The sequence below is a fragment of the Chelmon rostratus genome, chromosome 11 (assembly GCF_017976325.1).
Source record: "Chelmon rostratus isolate fCheRos1 chromosome 11, fCheRos1.pri, whole genome shotgun sequence".
NCBI classification, from domain to species: domain Eukaryota; kingdom Metazoa; phylum Chordata; class Actinopteri; order Chaetodontiformes; family Chaetodontidae; genus Chelmon; species Chelmon rostratus.
This window is the reverse complement of record NC_055668.1, coordinates 11,312,710-11,337,543: the sequence shown is the minus strand read 5'-3', so window position 1 is coordinate 11,337,543 and position 24,834 is coordinate 11,312,710. Positions and strand designations below refer to the sequence as shown.

General features: G+C 41.7%; 1 protein-coding gene across 1 annotated transcript in view; it reads left to right on the top strand.

The window, feature by feature from the left end:
- LOC121614044 (collagen alpha-1(XIX) chain) overlaps nucleotides 1-24,834 on the top strand; it is a 95,191-nt gene that overhangs the window by 20,033 nt on the left and 50,324 nt on the right. Inside the window, exons 11-16 of the mRNA XM_041947812.1 lie at nucleotides 890-934; nucleotides 10,519-10,572; nucleotides 12,338-12,373; nucleotides 14,099-14,128; nucleotides 14,233-14,259; nucleotides 14,817-14,870. Coding sequence (XP_041803746.1) covers nucleotides 890-934; nucleotides 10,519-10,572; nucleotides 12,338-12,373; nucleotides 14,099-14,128; nucleotides 14,233-14,259; nucleotides 14,817-14,870 — 246 coding nt within the window. The remainder of the gene's footprint in view (nucleotides 1-889; nucleotides 935-10,518; nucleotides 10,573-12,337; nucleotides 12,374-14,098; nucleotides 14,129-14,232; nucleotides 14,260-14,816; nucleotides 14,871-24,834) is intronic.

Genomic DNA, 24,834 nt, shown 5'->3' with positions numbered 1-24,834 from the left:
AAAATGTTTTAGATACTCTAACCCCCTTTTGCACAGTTTTATTGACAGAGATAGCTGGGTTTAGAAAGGATTTCTTTGTAATGTCCTGCCAGCGTGGCACATGGTAGTGCATGTGGGACACAATGGTAGCATCTGTGTTGACATATCCATGCATGATTGCGCATGGTAGCATGATGATAATAGAAAGCATACCAACACCACACTGTCCATCTGTACAATAGTGTGATTAGATTCAGGAGTCCCTTGGTGCTTAAGACTGCATGTTGATTAGGATAAAATGGTTTTCTTGAAACTACTATGACTCTTTAATGCTTTAAGTAAATCTATAATTTTGTCTGATTGTGCTGACTATCATTTTACTGTGTTGGGCTATTCCGTGGATCTCTCCTCTGTTGCTCTTTTTTGAGGTTTCTTACATTTTTTATCTCTTGAAGTTCTTTTTACTTTAACCAAATTGAGGATAGGGGTAGATGGTGTCATATGCTGTACAGATTGTAACGTTTATTGAGGTTACTTTGAGATATTTGGCTGTATAGATAAAATTGACTGACTTGACTTAAGTGAGTTTATACAAAAAGAAGAGGTAAGCTTAGAATAGAGCATGTGTGGATGAATGTATCCCACATCTTTTCTAATTGATCTCTGATCATCTATGAAACACTGAAAACAAGCTTTTTTTTTTTCAGAGTGACCCTATTTGTCCTTAATCTTGCCTCAGAATTTAAAGAGTGTCTGGTTGATTCCAACAATACTCAACAGCAACGTGGTATTAAAGCACTACGCCAAAATTGCTTAGACCCACTGGGTGTAAAAGTGAAAGAAAACATTAACGTGTGAACTTTTCAAGGGTCTTTTCTTTGCCTTTTAACTCCAAATCTTGCAATTGCAGGGGGAACTTGGATCAGAAGGGCAAAAGGGAATCGATGGGGAGAAGGTAAGTACCACTATCTCCAGCAGACATATATTCCATACATAGCACATCAGCCAGATCTAGTTTCGTCAGGGAATCAATTCTTATAGGCTTTTCATTTTCTGTGTGATGCCCTGGGGGGAGGAGTGAAGAACAGTTTTCTGTGTGGCTGTTTTCAGGTGCCTGTCATATCTGAAGCTAAGTGTGTTCTAGTCCTCAATGTCCTTCTGCAGTGAAATTAATTGATATGTATGCTACCATAGGCTCAGCATACTAATGGACTAAACTAATTTTTCAAATTACTCTGGGCTCCTTCTGTGTCATTTCAGGTCAAACTTTATTGCATGCTTTTAAATCTGGCTGCAGTGATGAAACTAATGTATGTCATGTAAACCACAACAAGAACTATGAGTAAATGATGACCTTTTTATTTTAACTAAATGCAAATGGTTAAGGAATTAATTACTATTCTTCCTGGAGCAAATTAGTGCACATTCCTGTTAAGTGTGAGTTAAATCATAGGGTGTTTTATGTTGTACGGCATTTGTTTGCCTTCAGTGGCACACTCTCAGGAGGTGGTAGCTGTGCAGATGGTCAGTTTAAAGTGGCTTAATAAAGGGACTTCTTTTCATCACCATTCACCCCTTGAGTAGGCAAACAGCTGCCACAGAAATCAGCCTCCCTGCTCAACCTGCACTGGAACAGTAAGTTTGAGAGATATTGGAAAAGACAACCAGGGATAAGCAAGTATGTCGAGCTGAAAGAGCAGAAAGGTAGGTCGTTAAAATTACAATGAGAGTACAGTAACAGCAGAGTTTATAGAAGAATCTATTAATGAAATATCAGATCCTTTGAAAAGGTGTCAAAATATAGTGAAATAAATGAAGCAGAAATGTCCTTTGTTGAGCATTGTGTCATTGATAAGAGGAAGTAGAGAATGGATAACTAAACCTTTGATAATAACTTTTTAAGTGCAGTTTTGTATAGACCTCAAATCATTTATTTGATGCTTTCAGACAACTTGGATTATATTTATGCAACTTTCATCATTGTAGACAGACTGCTGTGATACAGTGACCAATGAAAATGTCATTCTTTTGTTTAGGAAACACAAACTGTGGCTGAATTTAATTATAGATAACAGCAGCATTTGAATTAGTGATTCTATCTTTTTTATGCATGCAACAAAAATAATCCTTATTTTGTCTTAATAGTGCAGTTTTTGGTGATGACTTGGAAAGAAACCTATCTCACTGTTACTGTACCTTTCATTCAAGAGACTAAGGAAGCTGGTGAGGAAGGATCAGTTCTGATGGGATAGTTTCTATACTTCCTACTTGCTCTCCCTCTGCCATCATCCCCCAACAGTATTTCCCTGAATTATTATTAAGAAGGTTACCACGGATAAACGTAATTATGCTGTAATCCGAAATCCAACCATAAAAAAGTAAAATTCAGGCTGAAGGAAAGATGAAATTAAAAGATAAACAGAGTTGGCAGGTTATAAACTTAAGCATTAGTTTTGTCTTCCCACAACCAGCACTGCTGGCTTTGTTCCAAGGAAAGTAGCTACTGGCAGCTTGAAATGTCAGTTGACGTCATTTGTATATTTGCATATGAATTATAAGATCAAGTGTATTTCCATAGAAATTTCAAGGAGAGCGAGACCACCGAACTGAAAATTTGCTCCATCCACATCAAAGACTCGCTGATTTGTAGTTTTAATATTACACAAACTGTAATAATAATGTGAGTGTACGTGATTCCTCAGATGAGGCTTTTGTGTGTTTTTGTCATTGAATACTGCTGGAAAGACTGACAGAGCTTCTGAGCAGCCCCTCTTTGCTCACTGGTTCACCCTGGGCTCCAGTTGACTGGACATCAGTGGTACATAAACTGGAAACAGCTGGAAGCTTGCTCACTATGGAGAGACTGAGACTGTGTTGATAACCCTCTTCCAAGAAAAGCAGCTGCTCCACACTTTTCTAGGAGTCGCCACTTGATGTCATTTGCATATCGGTGCACTGACTCCAGCCCTGTTTAGGGAGGGAGGGGTCTGCAGTTACGTTCTTCAGGCTTCAGTGCCAGCCATGCAGCCATTTGTCAGCATAGCATTGTGGTCATGGTTGTGAGTAGTTTCTAAACTTGTCGCCTTTGAGAAATAATGTCCCCAGGAGGTGTCTGAAAAGTGTAGTCAGTTGCTAAATTGGCAGCATTGGACAGAGACCCTGGCTCCAGAGGTTGTCCTGCTCCCCTCTGCTCTCTGTGTCAGGGTGGCATCATTGTTAGTGGTGCTCAGTCTGAAACTCTGTTACCAGAAATCAGATTTTCATTCTTGTGTCAGTATTAAGTGATTAGAAGTATAGAAACTGGCAGTTCCATTTTTCACCAATATCCTGTCACCAATCACCGTTATTCAGGCATCCGTTCAGTCATTCATTTATGTGCAGTGAAAGGAACCCGCCGACATTTTGAGAATCACGCTTTTACGCCTTTGAGCCCACGGTCAAATGACAAGATCAATATCAATTTCACCTCTATGTGTCCAGTCCAAGGATAGGTGTGGGACACAAATCTGTTTTCCTAGAAGGAAAGCTGACTTGATTTGAAAGCAGGAGAGCTGACTTGTTTTTGATCTTTGTGCATCCCTCACGGGCAGCTGGGTTTTCTCTAGCCACCCTCACATGGCTCGCCATGCATACCCTCCAGGGATTTATTATGCTGTGCCCCACTTCCTTGAGTGATTTGAAACAAAGAAAAGTCGAGGAATGGAGACTACATTTGTGAAGCATTGCCTCTAGCGGCCTTGTTTTTCCAGCATTGCAGACACCCATTGTGGATGATCATGTATGGCTCTGGGGCACGTTTAACATAGCTTAGCACAAAAACAGCCAGTCTAGCTAAATGATGTGTTTCCAATTGGCTGTATCTTAGCCAGCAAACTAGAGATCAATACATCCAAGAGTTAACTCATCTTCATCTTTGAGCCAAGGAAGGTTGAGCATGTCCTTGACCCGTCTGTCTCCACTAAATACCTACAGAGTAGGTTATTAAAGCTTTTCTGTAGAAAACAGCTGCCAGCTGCAGTTGAAAGTGACATTGATGACAGCAGTGAAAGCCAGCCCGAACAGTAAAATTGTGGATGTACAAGCAAACAATGAGCTGATAAACTCTGAAACGCTCTGTAGAGTTTCGCAGAACTGTAAAGTAGGGTGATATTCTCTATTGGCTTGTCACCACAAGCAGCTCCTTTCACATACAAGTAGTGAAGTGTCCATTGTTCATGTAAAAATATTGATTGTAGCTGCTTTCAAGTGAAGAGCTTAAACAGAATTTGTCATTTCTACCCTTAGTGGTTTTTGGTAAATAATCCCAACAGCCATTTATCACAATTGACACAATACATTACATTTTCCTTGTACGCACCCTTCTGGAAATTCTCTGGAAACCAAGGAAATCAAAGTTGTAACACAGTCTCCGTACCCATGAAATTACACCACAAATCAAGCTGTGATGGGATGCTCAGTGTTGGTCTTTCCTGTAGCTGTGCTGTTTCCTGTGATTGATTTGATTTTGTGACCTAAACCCTGTGTTTAATTTAGATTAATATGAAGGCACGACGTGGAATAAAAGCTATGAGGTCACCTAGCCCCATGTCTCATCAGTAAGCATCCAGCGCTGCAGGATTAATGGGTTAAAACCAGTATCCCCAGTGCCTCCATAAGCGAGTGGATGAAGCTGAGCCTCATCAGCTAAATTAGACTGCCTGGTCTTAACCACTTAATCACCTACAGTGACCAGTTGTAAGAGACTTCAAAGTCTAAAAGACATTATTTGCAGGACCTAGAGTGCAGATGTTTGCTGATTGTGTGGTTCCTTTAGGTCTGTAAAGCTGTGTGTAGATTTAATGGCCACAGATGTAATTAACATGTAATATAATGGTGCTGCTGGATAAAATTATACCTGTGGTGGCTGACTCAGTCTGTTCAGTCTGATATTCTCTCAAATGCTTCAATATTGAGAAAAGGATGAAGATAGTAAGAACAGCATTGAAGATGTAGGCTACTAACTTTGATTGTAAGTAAATGAAACACTTCTACGTCCCTCAAGTGAACTTGCTCGATGATTTCAGTTAACCTATTTACCGTGACTACTGGACTCTATTACCCGATCTGTCCCTTTACCGCAATTAGCTCATATTCCATTTTTAAAGCTAGTATGTTATTTAAGGCTCGAGTAGACATCCGAGACGCCAGAATTCTATGTATGAGCATGTGATCTAGTATCGTTTTGCAGATACACGTCCTATGGGACAGAAGGAGTGCACAGTGCGTTATCTTGTGGGTAATCCAAGTTACATTTGTGGTTACATGATGTTCAGTCGAAGAGTGAAGTGTCATAGAAAAAGGAGTCGAGCGACACAGAACATGATATCCTCTGCACTACAGGATCTCCGACAGTGAACTGTACTCTGATATCCTCACACAACGGCCCTTTGTTTAGGTTCCCTTGGTAAATTATATTTATTCACAGAGCGTAGCGACTTGCCAATAAGTAATCTTTTCAAGCACTCAATGTCAGTGTGATTAGTCTTATACCACATTGTATATGGCGGGGTATCGCTGAGCAAATGGAAAGTCACAACAGGCATTTCCTGCTGTAACCTCCCTGGCATTTGTAGGCCGGCACTCGAGATATCCGTGTTACTTGGGGATCCTGTTCCACGGAGCTTTAAAGGCCTGTCATTCAGTATTACAGCATTTCCCCACCTGAATGTTCTGAATACTTCATACATCTACAATTTTAATTTAGCCTCTCCCCAACAGGCCAAACCCAGTTTGTTATGATTAAATTGTGCACAGTAACTAAAGCTTGCAATTATTCTGCCTCTTGTCAGACAAGGGCGCTGACCTGCAGCTGCTATAGTTGGTAAAAGGTATAAGTAAATGTAATTAGACTGCATTTGTGCATCCCCGCTTCTCTGGCTCTGTTTATTTTACTTGCTTTAGTTGTCCTGAGCTGGGGAGTTGCCAGATTGTCTTGTGGCCCCACCGCTACAGGAGTGACGAGACACAGTGGTGTGTGTAATTAGCAGGCAAGTGTACACAGCTCCCCACAGTGTTCTGACCTCGTGCTGCAGGAACGGCAGCCGCACAGCCATCGCCAGCCTATTCCCAGCCCCCTCTCCCTCCTTCATCGCTCCCTAAAAATGCAACAAAGCCCACAGCTTGCAACAAAAGCTAACAATATATCCAGCCCCTCTAGTCTACATCTCCCTCCATGTCACTGTGCGCCCTGAATTGGGCCTATGGGCTCACAACTGAGTCCATTAGACAGAAGGGCAGCATCTTAACTAGGCTACAGTGTGGAAGGTAGGATGATAAAGAAGATAAAAGAAGAAAAAAAGGAGTCCCTTAAGGGGTCATTAGATGTTTCCGACTTCACAGATAGGACCCTCTTGACAATCATCAACATACATCATAATTGAATAATTTAGTGCTGGGGCCAAAGCAGTGTGGTTTAGATCAATGTCTGAGTTATTGCTTTGCTAACAGCTACTTTTAGCCATTTTGGTTAAGGAATCCTTTATTTTTGACTTGTAAGAGAAGAAAGAAAGTCTATTTCTAAGGCTATTTCAGTGTGGATACATGCTCGTCTTTAAACAGTGCACATAGTCTTCCATAGGTAGGTAGGATGTGAAGCTCATTTTTTCCCTTTCTACTCCACTTTCTACTCCAACTGATGTAGACATATAGTTTTGCTATTATTTACTATTATTACAAATATATTATTATTATTTATATTGTTTAAATTGTAACACAGTATCTCTAACACTTAATTTCACTTGAGCAAGTACGTTAGAAAGATTTGTTTAAAAGTCCTCATAGATGGAGCCGTTGGTGCAACTTCACACAGTGACAAGTGCATAAAATTGGCAGGTAACACCTAACTGCACAGTGTTGTACAACAGTGAGAACCAGTAGGTTTTAGCAAAGTAATAGTTTATTTTTGCTCAGGGCTTTAGGACAAACCTTGTTATATATCAGCTTTATTAAATACAGTATTTATTCATTATCTTCAATTTATTCTCTCCCAAAGGGGAAAGTTGTTAAATTGAAACCTTTTTCTGTTATTAGAGGACCAAATAATTGCAAGTTAATTAACATGGCATATTATTGAAACAGCATAATGTTCTCTTTCTCTTTCTTTTTCTCCAAAATGACTCCATAAAAGCTTTTTGACAAACCCGCCCGATATTTAGTATTTATTTTGACAAGCAGTCGTTTGTGCCCTCGTATTAAATACCAAAAGAAAAGAAAAATAGAGTGAGCATATTCAAACCAGCAGCTCTGAATTAATTCAGAAAGTGTGGTACATAGTACAGGCTGTAAGAAAATTAGACAATGAGAGTGAAGATTGGTGAATTGTGTATGTTCATTTGTGTGTGTGTCAGTAAGATTTAGTGCAGTATGCGCAAGAATGCCAAAAACCTCAGCCAGAAAAACTGAGCCCTCACTTTTAATTACATTGGTTGCTATTATGTACATTACTGCAGACACGTCCAGATGCTGTGCAGTTCCACAGGTCCTGTCACTGACAACACTACAGTCCGGGAATTATCTGAATAATGCCAGAGTCGAGCCAAGTTTTTATCTTTTCTTTGCTAAAGGATCTTATGTCATACCAAATTAACAACCACAAACCACACACGAGAGCATCGCTGAGCGTGAGCTGAGAGAGTGCACTGCTAGCATTTGGCAAACTTGATGAATTCTGAATCTTTTATATAAAACTGCTTTGTTGACTGTTGTAATTAAAATATTTACCAGTGGAAAACACTTTTTGTGGCACACAGATTAGCCGCAACAGTTGCAAAGCTCACTGTAACACAGGGCGTGCAATTCAATATATGGTGAGAGAGTGACTTTTTGATTGACTGAGCTTCTGACTGACCTGAATTTGGTTTCTGATAAGGACATGTGCCACGGGAAAAATAACTCACCACCTTGCACAATCCCAGTTGCATTATTCAGTTTGAATTATGGCAGTTCCCTGTCAACTCTTCAGTAAACATATTGTCTTGTGTCTGCAGCCTGCACGGGAGGATGCTGGGGAGGGGAAGTTCATTTTGCAACAGTGATGTAAAACATTACCTTAAATATTCATGACTTATAACAACACCCCGCATAGTAATGGCATTATTTACAAACTGTATAGTAGCTTTGGCGATTCGTTTTGAGAAGGTCCAACGCGATGCAGAACCCACTAATTTAAGCTTAGATTTAAGGAATTTCCTGTGATTTTCACGCTCACTTTCAGGTGAATTACAAGCATATGAATTCAAGTAACACAAGAGGAATATAGTCAAAGAAATCAGATGTTTTTTTCATAAAACACAGCAATATAGCTTTTCAGTTTAAATGTATAGAATTACTGTTACTGGCAAAAATGGATACTGGTTGTCATAGAAGATCCCTTTGACTTTGTGCTCGAACAGTGGTTCCCAAGCAGTGTGCAGTGAGGCAAGTCCAGGTGTGCTGTGGGATTTTGTGACAAGCTTATATTGCGATTGCAACTGGTGGTAAAACATAAGCCGCGTCTCTGGAGTCTGTCAGGTGGAGGACTAGTCCAGTGGATGTGTGGGTTGCTGTTCTTCAGAACTGACTTTTGAGTTGTTTTTGGTTTTGTAGTTGAACTATTGTTTTGCGAATATTGAGTTTCAGGTGATTGTTGTTGCACCATGTGATGAAGCTCTCTATCAGTCCTCTGTGCTCCTCTGTAAAAATAGTCTTTAAGTGAGGACAGAATGTTTCTACCTGGAAGTTATTCACTAGGATCATCATCTTCACTTCATATGATTCTGGACAGACATGGATGTAAACTGCAACCGCAAGTCTGTAACTCTAGTTTATTTTAGGACCTGGTTTAAATGTGTGTTGCTGCTGATGTAATTTTACAAAGTGTCAAAGGAATTTGTGAATTATTTTGTTGATCGATATTTCATGAGTAATATAGTTGTTTGTCAAATTTTATTTTTCATTAGTAAATAAAAACAACTGTTTGCAGAGTGATAGGTGATGACAACATGTCATGTTGCCCTTTGGTGTGCCTTAGGTACAAAAAGTTTGAAAACCACCGTGCTGGAGGGCTGCAGCATGAATATGGGCTCAAGAAGACAGATGTTATGTGTGTGTGTGACATTATTGATTCTTTTTCATGGAACAGATTATGCTAACACGTGTCATTCTACATGTCTGAGGTGAACAATGTGTAGCAGTGTGGTTTTACAGCCACAAAGCTGTGAATGAGAGCGAACGTCAGCCGTGTGGTCTGAAAAACCACATAATGACTGTAAAGGATCACATCAAGAAAACATGTTTGTATTACAGGATCCTTTTCACTGTAGCAATGAGACAAAATGTCCACATTATGAAAACTGTGGAAAATTTGTCACAAGATTAATCAAATACTCGTCCGCAATCGATAGAAGCTGAAGTTGTTTACGTCCTTGTTATCCGACGAGCCTCGTACTCTGATGCTCCTTCGTTTCTGCCACAGCTCTGGTAATAACTGCTTCTGGATCCCCTTGTGTCAGATTGCCCCAGTAAAGTGGTTTGGCTGTCAATTTAAATAAAGAATTGGGCTCTCATGTACAGCTATGAGACAGCTGCCCTGTTATTCACGGTGTGCGTGGGCTAACGGCATGAAGTGATACAATCTGATAAAATCATGTCACCGTGAGTGCAATGTATAGGACGGTTGTATTAGCCGGTGTTACCATCGGGGCAATTATTTCACCCCAGTATTACCGTGGCTTCTGTTTTCTGAATGGCAGTGTTTAATATGAGGCTTGCAGGGAATAGGCAATGAATTAGTCACGTTTCTGGTGGAGCCAGACTTAATGTGATAAAGGCAGGTAATCATCTTCTGCAGATATATAATTCACTATTAATAGCCTTTCTAACTCTAAATTTAACCATGACAAATTATTGTATTTCTGAGTCATTTTACAGGCCGCTCACTCTCCCCATCTTTCCTGTTCCCCCCCTTAACCTATTTCAAAGAGTTGCTGCTACTGGCCCAAATGTGTCACACCTAACAAGGCTTGCTGCAAATTTAGCCTGTCAATATGTGTCAAGCCTCATTCATCAGCTATCATCCTTTATCTCAGCTGTCCTTCTTTCACATTTCACCACCGAGAGGCTTGACTTTGCCCCGAGCTCGCGCAGTTCAGTTCCACCCCCAGGTCCTCTGCTGCGAGGTGTAAATGCAATGACAGTCACAGTCCTTGCTAAACCTGAGTGCAGCAAGGGAAAACAGAGGCAGGGCTGGGGGTAGACACTGTGTGACCAGCTGATTGCAAATCTCTCAGCAGACTTCTGTTACAGGCGGTGCCTAATGATTGACATTATCTGCTCTTTTCCCACTGACTGGCTGTGACAGGCATGAGAATCTCACACCTGCATGAGATACTTGTCTACTGAGTGTCAACACACTGACATGCAGTAACACATGTTGGCTTATCTAGTTTTTCTAAACAATATTTAAATCCATCATTCGCACTTAAATGAAATATACTTCAATATGTTGTATATTTTTGTTCCCAGGGTCTGAAAGGTGACCCAGGGCCAGTTGGTCCAGTTGGTCCTAAAGGAAACAAAGTGAGTGAGTCTGCCATACAAACTGGCCTGGACAAAACTGCACTGTAATTGTTTTCATTTTTTTTTTTTTTTTAATGAAAATAGATACTTTGGGGAATCTACTTGACTTTCATGAGCTGTAATCCCAGTCTCAATAACGTGTTTGCCCATCTGTTTGAAGTGCTGCAATGATTGCTATTCCAAACATGGCCAGCGAGAGAATATGGTTATTGCTATCATGACTTAGCAAGACCTTACTGATGGTCATACAGAGCAGTTTTTATCCCAGCTTAGAGAAAATGTTCCACTCAGTATATTTGCAGAGTATTTGTATATTCATAGGGATGGCTGTGTGTAATGAACATACCCAGCAAAATCCCTTTATCTTGCCCTCTCTAAACAGTTTTATTGTGGGACTAAAGCTTTCAGCAAAAATGTGGATTGCATACTGTTGCCTTCTTGTTTGGGGACTCTTCACAGAATCTCCTGATTGGATATTTGGTCTCATATATTATGAACCCAGCAGTTATGTCCTGTACAGCAGACTATGACTGGCTTCATAATATAAGACAAACTGGAAGTGAACCAGAGGAGTTTGATGCAAAACCTTGTTCTTATCTGCAGCCCCTTTATAGTCTATTCACTGACATCACTGACATGAATTAGATTAACTCTTGTTGCAATGCAGAAAATACTGGTCTTTTTAAAGTTTTTCTTTTCTTTTCATCCCACAGTGGGATTATTTTCCATGTATGAGATGAAATGTTTTTCCTGTAATTAGTTGCCATCTCTCTCGCTCTTTTATTTTTCCTCCCATATTGGGGCCTTTTTTTTTTTTTTTTTTTTTTTCTGTTGTTGTTGTTGTTGTCTTTTGGAAGAACTCACCACATAATTGTAGGTGCAACGCTCTGTCTGCCAGCCTTGAAGTTATAATGAGGTCTGTGTGTTTCTGTGAAGACAACAGAGAATCACAGGGTATTTTATCCTATTTTCCGGATGGGAGGGTGGGGGTGGGGGTGGAGAGAACGTTTGTTTGTATTGAAACTGACAGAGGGAGGCAGATTTGGAAGCATAAAGTAATGAGTCCCCTGAATATCCCATAGCAGGCATATTTAAGCTGTGACATTCATTTAGACAACAAAATGGATATAAACTACAAGCCCCCCCTCTTTTTTTCCGTTTCATCCACATCTGATAAAACGGTATTGCAAGTTGTAAAGTCCACTGATTCTCAAATCACTGCTTTATGAGGTACTATTGGGTTTGTGGTGAAAGGGGAGAGAACTGCAAAAATGCTGGACAGTGATACATGAGTTTTATCTGAAAAGACAAAAAAACAAGAGAGGCAGTAAAAAGCATGTGAGATCATTGCTTACACTGGGTTACGCCGGTGTCAAAAGACATCCACTTCTTTCCTTATATGACTTTTCGCGACTGCCTGTATGTCACAGGCACCAAACAATGTTATCATACCTGTCCATTGTTAACACTGCAAAGCTTTTACATGATATAGTATGGCTGTGTTTATTTTAAGGCCTGTCACATTTAATAGCACCAGCCCACCTGCCAGTTGTCTGGACGTGTGAAAGCCATCAGACAGGCTTCATTTCAAGACACACTGTGAATACCAGTTAATGGTCTTCTGTAGCACACATGCATCTGATTTTACTTGACCTCCAGGGCTGGATGTTTAAAAGTCAAAAATATATTGTATTGATTTAGCCTTAGGCAACATGTTATTGACTGAAGTTTAGGAGTTTTCACTAATTAATATCTTCCTTCACAGGGGGATGTGGGTCTGCCTGGAGCGCCGGGGCTGCCTGTAAGTTCACGCTGTTTCATTTACATCTCATTATGCTATCTCTACACGTAAAGACATTCAAAAGAGCTAGAAATATTGAAATGTACTCATGCGGGTGTGACCTGAAATGGCTGGACAGCTTTGTAAATATCACAGCCTTTTGGCTGACCAGGCATTACACACAGTGTTAAAACATCTGGCCCACAGAGATGGAAAGTGAGGCACTCAGGTGAGCGTTCTCTGTGTCCCATTACCATCTCCTGGGAATGGGTCAAACAAGGAGCAGATAGACAGGGCTCAGTGGGCATCCTCACTCGGGCCAAAAAGGACAGGCATGAGCAGCCAGGCAGAGAAGAATGGGCCTCCAAGCCCCGCTGTGTGTTTGGAGGTTGACAGGTAGCAACCGGCTGTACCCTACACGGGTGAGACATTCACTTATTGGGTTGGTGTCTGTCCCTGAAGGCCTCTCGCATTTACAGACACCCGTGAAGAACTACACCACGCTTTATATATTTTGATCTCATAATTGGACTGGCTGCACTAGTGTTGTCTCTGTGGTCCTGTAAATTCCAGAGGACAGAGAAACACAACCCACAAATGTACTCATTCCAGCGTACACGCAAATTGAAGGGACATGTGCCAGCGCACAGCAGATATATGCAGCTGCAGATGCTTGCATAGTCACCTATCAACACGTATCGTGAATGTGTGGGCACGGATGCAAACGCGCATACTCTCCAGCATTGTGGCCATGGAGTTGACGGCTGCTGGAGATTAAAGGTATACTGCGGGTTAGCTAATTATGTACACATCATGAGGGGATCAGCCTGCCATTTTTAATCAGCGCTGGAGTGATACAAAAACTGTGTCCCACCGCTTCTGGTCGCCCCTTTGATGCCACCAAAGTGCCTGCGATACCCACAGAACGCTGTCGCCATCCATTAACTGTTCTCTAATGCTTATTTTGCATTTATAAGGACAAACAAACGTAGTCTTTCCCTGACTACGAGCATGTTTTTAGCAAACTTTCGCACATCGTGCCGGTAAATTGGTCGGTGAGTGTGAACAGAAAATGTTGGGAGGGAGTTATTAAAGGACCATGGACATGCTGCTAGAGGATTTGCATTGTATTGCTCATTACCCAAGGTCAAAACTTGGTGCTCACAAGCCAACAAAAGATGTACCATTCGACATAAATAGTTGATTTATTAGCAAAAACACTGCAGTGTTTTATTTCACTATTTCACCCTTTTATACATACAGCTGCAAATATCTTAGGGTTGTCAGCCTCCTTGTTAAATGTTTCTTTTTTTTGTTGCTGTTGCTGTTTGTTCTTTGCCTGAGGCCTCTGACTGACAAAGAAGACATATGTTGTGAATGTCCATTTCTGCAGCTGTTTCCAAGAAAAGTCAACAGTGTTTGACTTTTGGATGCCAATTGAAACAGGACACCAATTATTTGGCTCGTATTTGAAAGCTGAGATGTTTTATGTGGCCTTGTGTCCGTTCTGTGGCCCGGTGGATAGACGACTGTCTGCCCTTTCCTGACAGTGGCCAGCAGGGTGTCTGGGGACTTGTAACAGTCATGCCCTAACTTCTCTGCAGGTCATGGCAGCCAAGGATAATTACCTCATGACCAATTGTGTTGCTTGCCTATAACTGGCAAACATGCTTTGCTATACCAGATATGAATTGTGTGAGTCATGTTTTCTTACTCAATTACATGTTTTGATTATTTGATTCCCAGGCTGACAAAGAGTGCCTCAAAGGAGACCAGGTACTTTAATCCTGTTTATGTTGTTTTCACTGAAAATATCTAAACATTCCTTAAAACATCCGTTGTGCTTTCGCTTTGCTTACATCTTTATTTGCCACACACAGGGCCCTCAAGGTGACAAAGGAGAGAAGGTAACGAATGAATCACCACATCTAAGTATAGTACCTCATGTTCATCTGTTTTTCTCGTATGACAAAGTGCACATGACATGTTCTCCAGCAACCGCACACAACTGTTATGTTCAACAAGCAATTATTGAAGCACCATAAGCATATCCTTGCACAGGAACTTCAAAACAAAATCACGAGTCAGCATACCTTAGCATAACGTAATTAACTTAAGATACTGTGTAGAATAATGGAATGAAGCTCTGATCAACCGAGGCTGCAAATTGCCTATTAAGGGGATCGTAGAGAAGTCGCCTAGAAACTGTTCATGAGTAAGAATGGGAAAGTACAGCTGTGCTTTCTCCCTGCTATCTATTCATGCAATTTTAACTAAGCTAATAGTGTTTCCTATCATTGCAAATAAGCCCACTAGTTATCCACTGGTCTGCTGAGAACATGTGGCACAAACATCTGTCTGCATCAGTTTTTTTCTGCAAGAAGCAAGCCGTAATCTCTTCCTGAAATGCCAAATGCCCATGAATGTAGCACCCAATTCACTATGATACATGTCCTTTCCGCAGGGATCGGCTGGGGTGCCAGGTCAGCCAGGGGAACCAGGCAAAGAGGGCAAAAGGGTGAGTAAACAGTCCACCAGTTGTGTGGCCTGGTTAGTGCTTGCATTGACTGCGAGGACTTGGCCTCGGGAAAGGCCAAACAGCAGCTGATTGGCTGTTGTTGTATCGGGAAGGCGAAGATGATCTGTGGGCCTGCAGAGAGAGAAGGGGAGGCGTGGGCTTGTTGTATGACAATTAATGAATGGGCCTAGTGGTCAAGGGGTCACGCACGCTCACAGTATGACTGGCAGCACACATGGTTAAGTCCCGCTGGGTGACTGTGGTGGACAGTATTCAGTTTCCTTTGAGGTCCCAGCTTGATTTGGGATAGAGACAATGTCCATGACTGAATAGGCTGAAACATTACACCACATTTATTTATTCCTCACCTCTGACTGTAATAACTGTGGGTAGGAATACATGTGTCATTGTGGTACCTTAATACCTTTTATTAAGGTACTAGTTGCTTATTAGCATGCAAATTAGTAACATACAGTGCTCATTATAAGTCATTATAAAGCACTTATTAGTGCCTTACTCTGGGGGTTAATGGGTTCGGGTTATTAAGAATGTAATTCATGTACAACAGCTTCTTTACTTACTATCGATAAGCAGTTATTAGGGAAAACTCAATAAAGCATTATTAAGTATTTCATAATGACTAAAATGCATGTAATAAGCAACTAGTTCATGGTGAATATGTGTACCTTATTATTAGGATTTGCACTGTAAATCAAAATTGTCTTCTTCTTTTCAAAGCTTTGTAAATTAAAACTAAAAAAAATTCAGTTGACTATATTTAAATACTTCGGATTCCTGTGTGGTGTTCTGGCGTTAGTAACGGGTAAACATTCGAACATTATGGTGAGCTGAGATTGGCTAACAGCAAGAATGTTATTGCTCCTTGACATCACAGCTGAAAGGCGGCGTTCAAGGACAGGTGGAGAGAGTGTCCTTTTGTGTCCCGCTTAATTGACTTGGCGTGAATACATACGCCTGTGACACTGGGATCAAAATAGGCTCTTCAGCGTTCTCTTGTTTGTCTAAGCAGAGAATGGTCATAAAACAGCAAGAAAGGACTTGGCCCCGCTACAGCAAACTATGAAATATATAGCAGGTTGAGCTGTAGAGCACCCATAAGTAGGTCAGGCAAATGTTCTTTTCAAATTCAGCAAGAGCCGAGATGATGCACAATACTCGAGACATCTGGACACAAGTATCTCAAGAATTCCACACTGTGTGTGTGTGTGTGTGTATGTGTGTGTGTGTGTGTGTGTGTGTGTGTGTGTGTGTGTGTGTGTGTGTGTGTGTGTGTGTTTGAACACATTCAGACTCAAAACTTGTTCCAATAACATTAACAATTTACGACTTATCATCGGTTGTATTTCTCAATGGATCATTTCCCACAATGCAATGAAGTAACAGATTCTGTTTTCAGGGAACATATTCACGGTCAACAAATGTGGGCTTAGAGGCTGGTGCAGATGTTTTTTCGATGCTGTTGTCTCTCTACCTCATTAGTTAGGTGTTATATCCTGACTTAAGCAGGATGGAGCGTCAAAGGGACTGAGTGTCAGAGGCATCAATTATGCTGTGCACTTTTCTTCTGGAATGCAGTTTTATGATGAATCTTTCAATCATAATTGGTTTTGAGGAAATAGAAAGTCGCTCTGCGTTTGATGTTGTGGCTTCTTGGTTTCCTATGTACCCGCTGATATTTCTTGCACTAGTTGCTTCTTTGAAGATTTTGTAGGTAAAACTGCCTTAGGGCTGTAAACTGGTCACTTCAGACTAACTGCTGTTGTTGTTGCTGAAGACACAGTTCTGATCTATTAATACCCTGTCTTTGATGACTGGCTGACTTCATGGTGGCTGTTAATGTGCTAAGGTTTCTGCTTATTCTTAGCTCCGGGAGTCACATGTGGCCTCGAAGTTGTTGACCAACCTGTGTTTCTGCAGTTTGACAGCCTATTTTAGGGAGGTGGACATGTATCATTATCAGGGGCTAGCTAGTGGCCAGCTGATACAGCAAGAGGCTCTCACCCAATTAGCAACCCATGCTTGCAACTCATTGGTTTCGCAAAGAGCCATGGCTGCTGTGCAAATGATGCAGAATATCTTGACGTAGACTGACCACTCCGCAACCTTCATATAATAGCCGGGAGTGGAAAGCTTTCACAAGGCCTTAGATTCAAGCCAGACCATCTTTCACACTGTCTACTTCAATTTATTGTGGAGGAAAATACAACCACTCTAAGCTATTTAGATTTACTTCAAGGAGATGTGGAGGACATTGTAGTGCGGAGAAAGGGAATGATGCCATTTGCACTGATCCTACTCTGAAGCTTAAAGCAACATATGCAAGAGAGAATATCAAGGGCAGCTACCCAACCCCCCTCTTTGACCCCATGTCTAACATTCACAGAATCTTGATTTTATCTTATTACCTTGATGGATGACTAGTTCACTCACGGCGGAGGTAAGGGCCAGTCCGACCATCTCTAGGAATTTATGGGAATGTATTGCCCCCACATTACACATTGCCATTAATAGTAATGTGAATGGCTTGGTTTTATCTATTATGGATGGCATTGACACAGAATGGCAGGCAAAGAGTAGGACTTTGGGATTCAGTGGCACATTACAGCCGATCAAAAAAGAAGATGGGGAGCACCAGTAAAAAGGATATGTCCCCCTCGCTAACTGTGGTGTGCTAAAATTTTCATCAGGCGCTGTAATGATGTGCTAAGCTCTGTGTTGTCATTGTAGACTGGCCCCTGTCCTACACAGGTCGAGGCGGCAAAAGACATGCATGCTGAAGGGAACAACCTTGGAGTTTTAGAGCTTTCAGTGTAGTCATCTGTAAGCCAAGTATTAGGTACGCTCATACAGCATGCAGTGCAGAGAGGTTCCTGGCTAATAACTCACCTACATACGGGAGGGACTGTACAATAAAAGTCTTGTGTGCATACAAAAGTGATGATGAATTTGGTGGCAGAAAGCAAAAGTACTAAATGACATAATTTTGCATGCTCAATATAGTGCTGGAAACCTACGCTTGGTCAATGCACACTGCTTCCTGAAAGCCAAAATATACAGGAACGCCACAGCAAGCTTGTTTTATTCATGTCGTGCCAACACTTCCCAGCATACGCTGCTTTGGTAGTTGGCACAAGGCTGTGAGTGGGTTCAGTGCAGACATGGGTTCATCGTTCTATAGTAGTAGGTTCCTGTGGATTAATAAATAATCACCTTAAGAAATCCCCCATTACAAGGTGGGTCTTGGAGTTTTAATCCACCATATTAAGCCTTATTAGCTGTATAAACGTACCTGTATAGAAAAATAAGTCCCTGCTAAATATAAGTCGCTGACAAATGCGATGTTGATTCCCTTGGTTTCCTACAGAGGTTATGTGATAACGGACTTGCACTTGTTCTAATCAAAGGTTTGGTGATCTCATAAGCATTATAAATAGATTCTTCTATACATAGATTTTTTTCCGTTTGATTAACAATGCACTTATTTTTTCATGCATTATGTAAATGCAAAGCATTTGAAACCTCCCTTAATCAGCTGAGGGTTTCTACCTTATCAAGGATTCTTTGTTTCCTGCTTTGGAAAATGCACATGTCTGACAGATGTGCTGCACAGTGTTTGTTCTTATTAGACATAGATGTGCTAGTGCAGAAATGATGAAACTCCAGCAAGCCCTCGAGGAAGCAGAACAGTGCAACTGTTCTGTCTACGGATGTGTTCTCTTCAAATGAATTATGCAGCGTAGATCCTCTTACTGATTTATTCATTTATTTATTTGAATCTGGTTAGTTGGTTATTTATTTAGCTATTTTGCTTCAAGGGTGAATCAGTTGGCACAGTTGGCAAATTACATGGATCGGTAGCTGGTGAGTTTCACCTCAGTAATGAGCATAAGCAGGTGTCTTTTACTGTGTATGAGGTGAGGAGATTTCTGAAATCTTTGATGCTACAAAGAATTTGCCATTAGTTAAAAGGTAACATTCTCAATTGACTGCCTTCATATTGTCTCTAGTATCTCTCTCCAGTAAAATGACTTCTGTTCCTCACAGAAATACTCATCTGCATGCCTCAGCTGGGCATGTGGGTGGCTGACATTATGCCACATGAGATGCCTACCTCATATGTCAAGGAGATAAGGGGGCACAAAAAGTCCCAACAAAGGTGAAAAGGCCTTGAGAGCTAGAGATGACCTCGTGGAGGCAAAAGCCATTAAAAGAGAGACTTTTAATCTGTGAGGAATCGTTTTCTCACTAAATAATGCAATGTGCCACATCAATGCTACAGATAGAAGCAGCCAACCAGACTGTTAAAGGACCAGTGTGTAGGACTTAGTGGCATCTGGCGGTGAGGTTACAGATTGCAACTAACTGAATACCCTTTGCCTCATCCCTCCCTTTCCAAGTAACAGTGGCCACTAAAAATGCCCTCCGTGGAGCCAGTGCATGGTTTGTCCCTTCTGGGCAACTATAGAAACATGGCAGTGTAACATGGTGCACTCACTGGAAGAGGACCTGCTCCTTCGATACAGATAAAGAGCTCATTCTAAAGGTAACAAAAACACAACTCCAATTTTGAAGTGATCATACAGTAATAGAAATACAATTATGAATATTATATTTGGTTCCCTCCAACAGATCTGCCTAAATCCTACACACAAGACTTTTAATAACTATTGAAGAAACATTACAGAGTGGAGCTCTAGGATGTGGCGTGACTTTGATTTTACTAACAGGCTCTTCTTCCTATGCTGAATCAGCTCCCCCTCTTAGCATTTATGCAGGAGACCCACTGTGTTCACTAATTACAATGCCTGACAAATCATTAATTATTTATTTCCGAGTCATGCTCTTACATCTGTTGTTCACTTTTAAACTTAGGTTATTAGACCATAAAAATATTCTCTATGTTAGTGTTTTTTTCACAGAGATGCTAATAGATGTAGGTTCCTCTAAAAGTGTCTGTGTTTAACGCATTTGTATTCTGTGACAGTAGATATGCAGCAGCACAGAGCCTCATATCAGTGTACTTTTTATTTATCCACAAGTGCATATCAGTGAAGTCATGAGAGCCTCATGCCGGAAGTTGAATGAAACCAGAGAAAGACTTTGGTATAAACATGATATTCAGTCATTGGCTGTTGGGTAGGATGTCAGTTACTCTGTAAAGAGACTCTCCTCCAGTTCTATGGGAGAGCCGGCTATTTGTAAAATAATATGAATCAGAACTTCAACCGCTGTCACATCCAATTCGTCAGCTGTCACCACTTCAGATCATGTGATAGCACCGTCCCAGATCAATGCATGTCAGTAATTGTAGCTCAGACGCACTTTCAGATCTTCACTTGTGTCAAAAATTTGAAACAATGTAACCACCGTCTACAACAGCTGCCCTGGCACTTTAAAGTGGCGTGGACGTAATCTGTCAAAACAGTTGAAAAGATCATCTGTCATGTATCTTCTCGGCAACTGGACGGGTCCACATTTCCAAAAAAGAGGGAGGTAATTGCTGTCTTTTGGAAGTGATCATGGTGTGTATATTTTCCATTCAAGCCCTGTGCTGAATGACTGAGACAGCTGTCTATAAGTCCTGACCAACAGTGCTGGCATATTTTTCTCCATATTTTCCTCCTTCAGCCTTGTGCTAACACATCTCAAAGGTCGTCTGCCCACTTGATTCTACTGTAGTGGTCAAATGTGTTCTCCCAAACATGGGAACAGCTATATAATCTTGCACTTCCGTCATTTTCTCAAGCAAAAAAGCAAAAAGCGCATGTGCGATTGCTTGACTTGACCATGTTAAAAAATGGACACATGTCTGGACAGTATGCAGCAGGGAATCTTTTTAGCGGGGCACCAATATTCTACTGGTGCTCTGTATTGGATGGCATGACGCAGGTGCACAGGTCAAAACATTAGTGTCATTCTAGATACAACGACATTCATCTACTTTAAATCTAAATCTATGTATCCACATCCCAGAGTTAATAGCTTTTGTCATTTAACCTAATTTGGTCTGAAAAAGCGCGCCATTCTCTGAAAGCCAAATGCATGCTGTAACTGGAATTTAGATGCCTCTCCACCACAGGACCGAGCAAATGTTGTTTTGAGATAATTGAGCCACCACAGTGTATATGATATTCATATTATGTCCGATGGACTTGGCTCAGGTTCATCTGGATCGGTCTGTGTGTGTGCAGAGACCAAAGCAGGCAGTGACAGTGATAGGGGAAGGAGTTATGGTTCGGTTTGTGGGGACTGGAACATTTGGCAGCGGTTTCCTGCTCCATAGGTGGAGGCAGACACGAACAGCGATGCAAGTGTAACAGACTGTTGACCTCTACCAGAGCACCTGCAGGGCGAGATTATTAAGTAACGAGTCCCTGGCGAGAATACCAGCCTTGCTGCCAGAAGTTCTCCATGGGAGGCTGCTGCTGATTTGGGTGATACAGTAAATGCATAAAGTTACAGCAGCTTTTTGATTGGAGCTTTTTGTTGTCCAGTTCAACACACAGCTATGATGATAAATTCATTTCTCCCACATGGCTTGTACAACAGGAGCCTGCGTACTAGGTGCATTTCTGTATTGGATTCACATTTATTATTAAGTGTTATCGTATATACCACTGATCTGTTTGCTATACTTAATGTATTTTACATTGGAGATAAACTATAAATCATGGCTGCATGTAAACGTTGTGTAAATTGAATTGAGGCTGCTTTGTCTAGCGGGGATGTGTCACCTTGACACATTTGGCACATCTTTAGTTATTTTGTGGTACGTTTTAGAAAGCTGTTTAAGAATAATTTCAAACTGGAGTGAAAATGAAATGAAGTGTAACTCAATTTAACATATATTACTATAAACATAGACACACCTCCTGTGTTTAACCATTGAGACACAGCTGGTGGTCATAGAGACGGTCTGTGTCTTTAAAACAGTGTTTAAATACAGTAGCGTGATGTAGATATGTAGTTACAGTCTTGGCCCGACCCGTTGGAGCTCAATGGCAGAGTAACACGGAGAGGAGAATTTACAGGTCAGCAGGGCTCACAGCTGAGATTTTATGGCAAGATTTACACCCTGTGCGATTTTACAAGCAGTGGGAGGAGTCCTTAACCCTTTGTTGTAGAAAATGGAATAGGTTATTCGTTTCTCTCTCTGTACAAATTCATGTTGAGGAAATCCAGAGAGCCACACTTTTGACACCTGTATTACACCAGGAGGTAACACGTTTGCCCAGTGCACAAGGCAATTAATCTTGTCAATGTCAAGTGCATTGGGAGGGAGGATGAAACAAAGATTTGACCTGATTGGCTATGAAAAGGTCTCACATTTGGGCCCAGCTGGGAAAGAGGAAGGTTACAGGGGGAAGCGTTTGGCACATGCAAGGACAGATGCACAGAGCTTTGATTTATCTGTCTGACTCTCGTCTTTCCCAGAGAGCCCCCAGTATGACTGCATCTATGGGTGTCCAGAATAAACACACATTAATTGGCCAATTAATTACAGGGACGAATACAGGGGGCGAGACTTTGAGAGGGCCACTTTGATTGCATGATGTTCACTCGCTTTTATAGTCACTTTGTGAGTGTGTGTGTGTGTGTGTTTGTTTGTGTGTGTGTGTGTCTAAGCCTAAGTTGAAGTGTGTGTGTGTGTGTGTGTGTATGTGCAAAAAGCTGATGTTCAACAAGGGGTAATGTAGGTCAACACATCCTCTAAGCATTAGATAGGCTTGATATAGTTGGCCAGAGCGTGGCCCTCATTCACACGTCTACAACCTCACGACTTTCTCAGGAGACAGGGCCATATCGTGCAGCGGGGACACTGCAAGCATTGTACGCGTCCCCGCTGCTCTAGTGTCAGAATTCATCAGGGCCTGGCGTCCCCCTGGCCTGTGTCTAATACCTCTCCAACATTTTCAAATGTTGTTTCAATGTCTGCCAGGTCAGAGCAACACTAATGGAGTGTCATGTGTCAGATAGGGTCAGCAGAACTGAATTCACTCGACTTGTTGAGTTATGTCAGCGGACAGGGGGTGACCGGCCCCGGTGACTGTTCTAGGTATCGTGGTCCACACCATTGGCTTCGATCATCCAAACAATGGGATTTTCTCTGGATCCAGACAGTCTAGTAATATACAAAGACACTCTGCTGGCATTTTAGGTCAGTTTAAGGAGGAGACAGAGTTTGAGAAATGCTGAGAATGTAAATACCTTTGCTTGGATTGAAGATTCCCCCTCATGTAAGCGCTATCTGTGTCTGCCGATTCCTCGGCCAAGGGGAGGGAGGAGGACGCAGGGGGCTCAGAGTGCAGGGGCAAAGAGGCTGGATGGGGAGGCAGTGTAGCCCTGAACGCTGCAGAACACAGAAGCGCCGTAGTGGGAGGCTGCATCACTTACAGCACCCTGTTACAGCCTGCCATCCATATTCTGATTCTTCACACTCTCATCCTGCCCGCGACCAATTTAGATACATTCATCTGTGTCCACTTTAATGGCATGCCAGGGAGCGGCAGTGGCCTGATATTATACAGATGGTAGTGTGCGGGACCTTAGTGTAATCTGTTATGCGTGGTGAGTGATATGAAGCATAAGACTCGCCGAGGGCTACAGTACCCGGAGTGAGCGCCCTGTGGATCTTTGCACAGTGTATTCTCTCTGACCTCAAATATTTGGTTTGTAAAATGAACCAGGGTTTATTGAAAGTAGATTTTCAGCCTCTCCTATTCACTTGTTGGATAATGCATTAATGAAACACTCTGTATCTGTAAATATGGGACGGGAGCAATCTGCTCCGGATGAATAATACGGCCAAAAGTCCAGATGAGACTGTGAAATTTCTAAGAGCCAAGACTAATAACAGCATCCATTAGGAGATGAGAACATTCAAGAGGCAATGCCGGCCTAGTGAGGAGCCAGTGCAATATGCACCCAGCTTGTGTGGAAACTCTGCACAGACATTCAGCTGATGGGTGGGAATTGAGCTCGTGGTTTAATATAGATTTATCGTCTTCACCACATAAAAATGCAAATTCCGATAATATCATCAGCCCTCTTCCCTCTCCTTAGGAGTTGTTAAAGTCAATGAGCTCTTAAAACTCATCGCTGAAGACGTGGTAGAGACGTGGATGTTGTAAAGACCTGTTCTGAAGCTCCCATGGGACTGCCTTGGCTTAGTTTCCGTAGACATCTACTGTCTGCATTTCCCCTGTTTGCCTTTGGCTCCAGTGTTTGCATACTGTGTGGTAGTGAGATTTTGATGTTTGTGGAAATAGCTCTATAATGGTTATTTTATGAAATCATATGCTGGGTTCTATGACTGGATACCCTTGTAATGCCACCTGTGTCCCGTTTGTATTGTGTGGCAGTTGAAAAGAGGCATAATGCGGTATGAAAATTATTGTCACTCTCTCTCACTCTCATACAGCTTCTTGCACTCGTCTATTACCTTCTCTCATTGTTGTAAGCCCTCTACAGAAAAATCTCCTTTACGGTATTCAGTGCCTAATTGCCAGACTACCTAATTAGGGATGTTACCCAACACACATCATACATTCATGCATTGAGGACATCTATCCACTCTCATAGAGAGCTTACAGTCGCCTCATTGGCTCTGTCCCCCGCCATGTGCAAAATCTGTGATGAAGCTAGTTTGCCATCTAGTGGCACATGTGCAAATCGCCATTTTTTCTCTCGGGATCAATGATTGAGTCTCTGTGAGGAAAGCCTTCATGGAAAGCTTTAACCAAGAGACTATAGGTGCAATCTTGGCCAGCTGAGCTGCGCCTTAAGTCGGCTGCAGTGTCAGCCATCTCTTTATACGTCCCTGAATATTTAGATGGCTGCGAGTTAAAGAGAGCATTGTGTGCCAGTCAGAATGGTGAAAAATGCTAAGCTGCATTTGAGCCCCTGCCAGGCAGCTGTCGGCTTTGCCGTTCTCTTCCTGCCC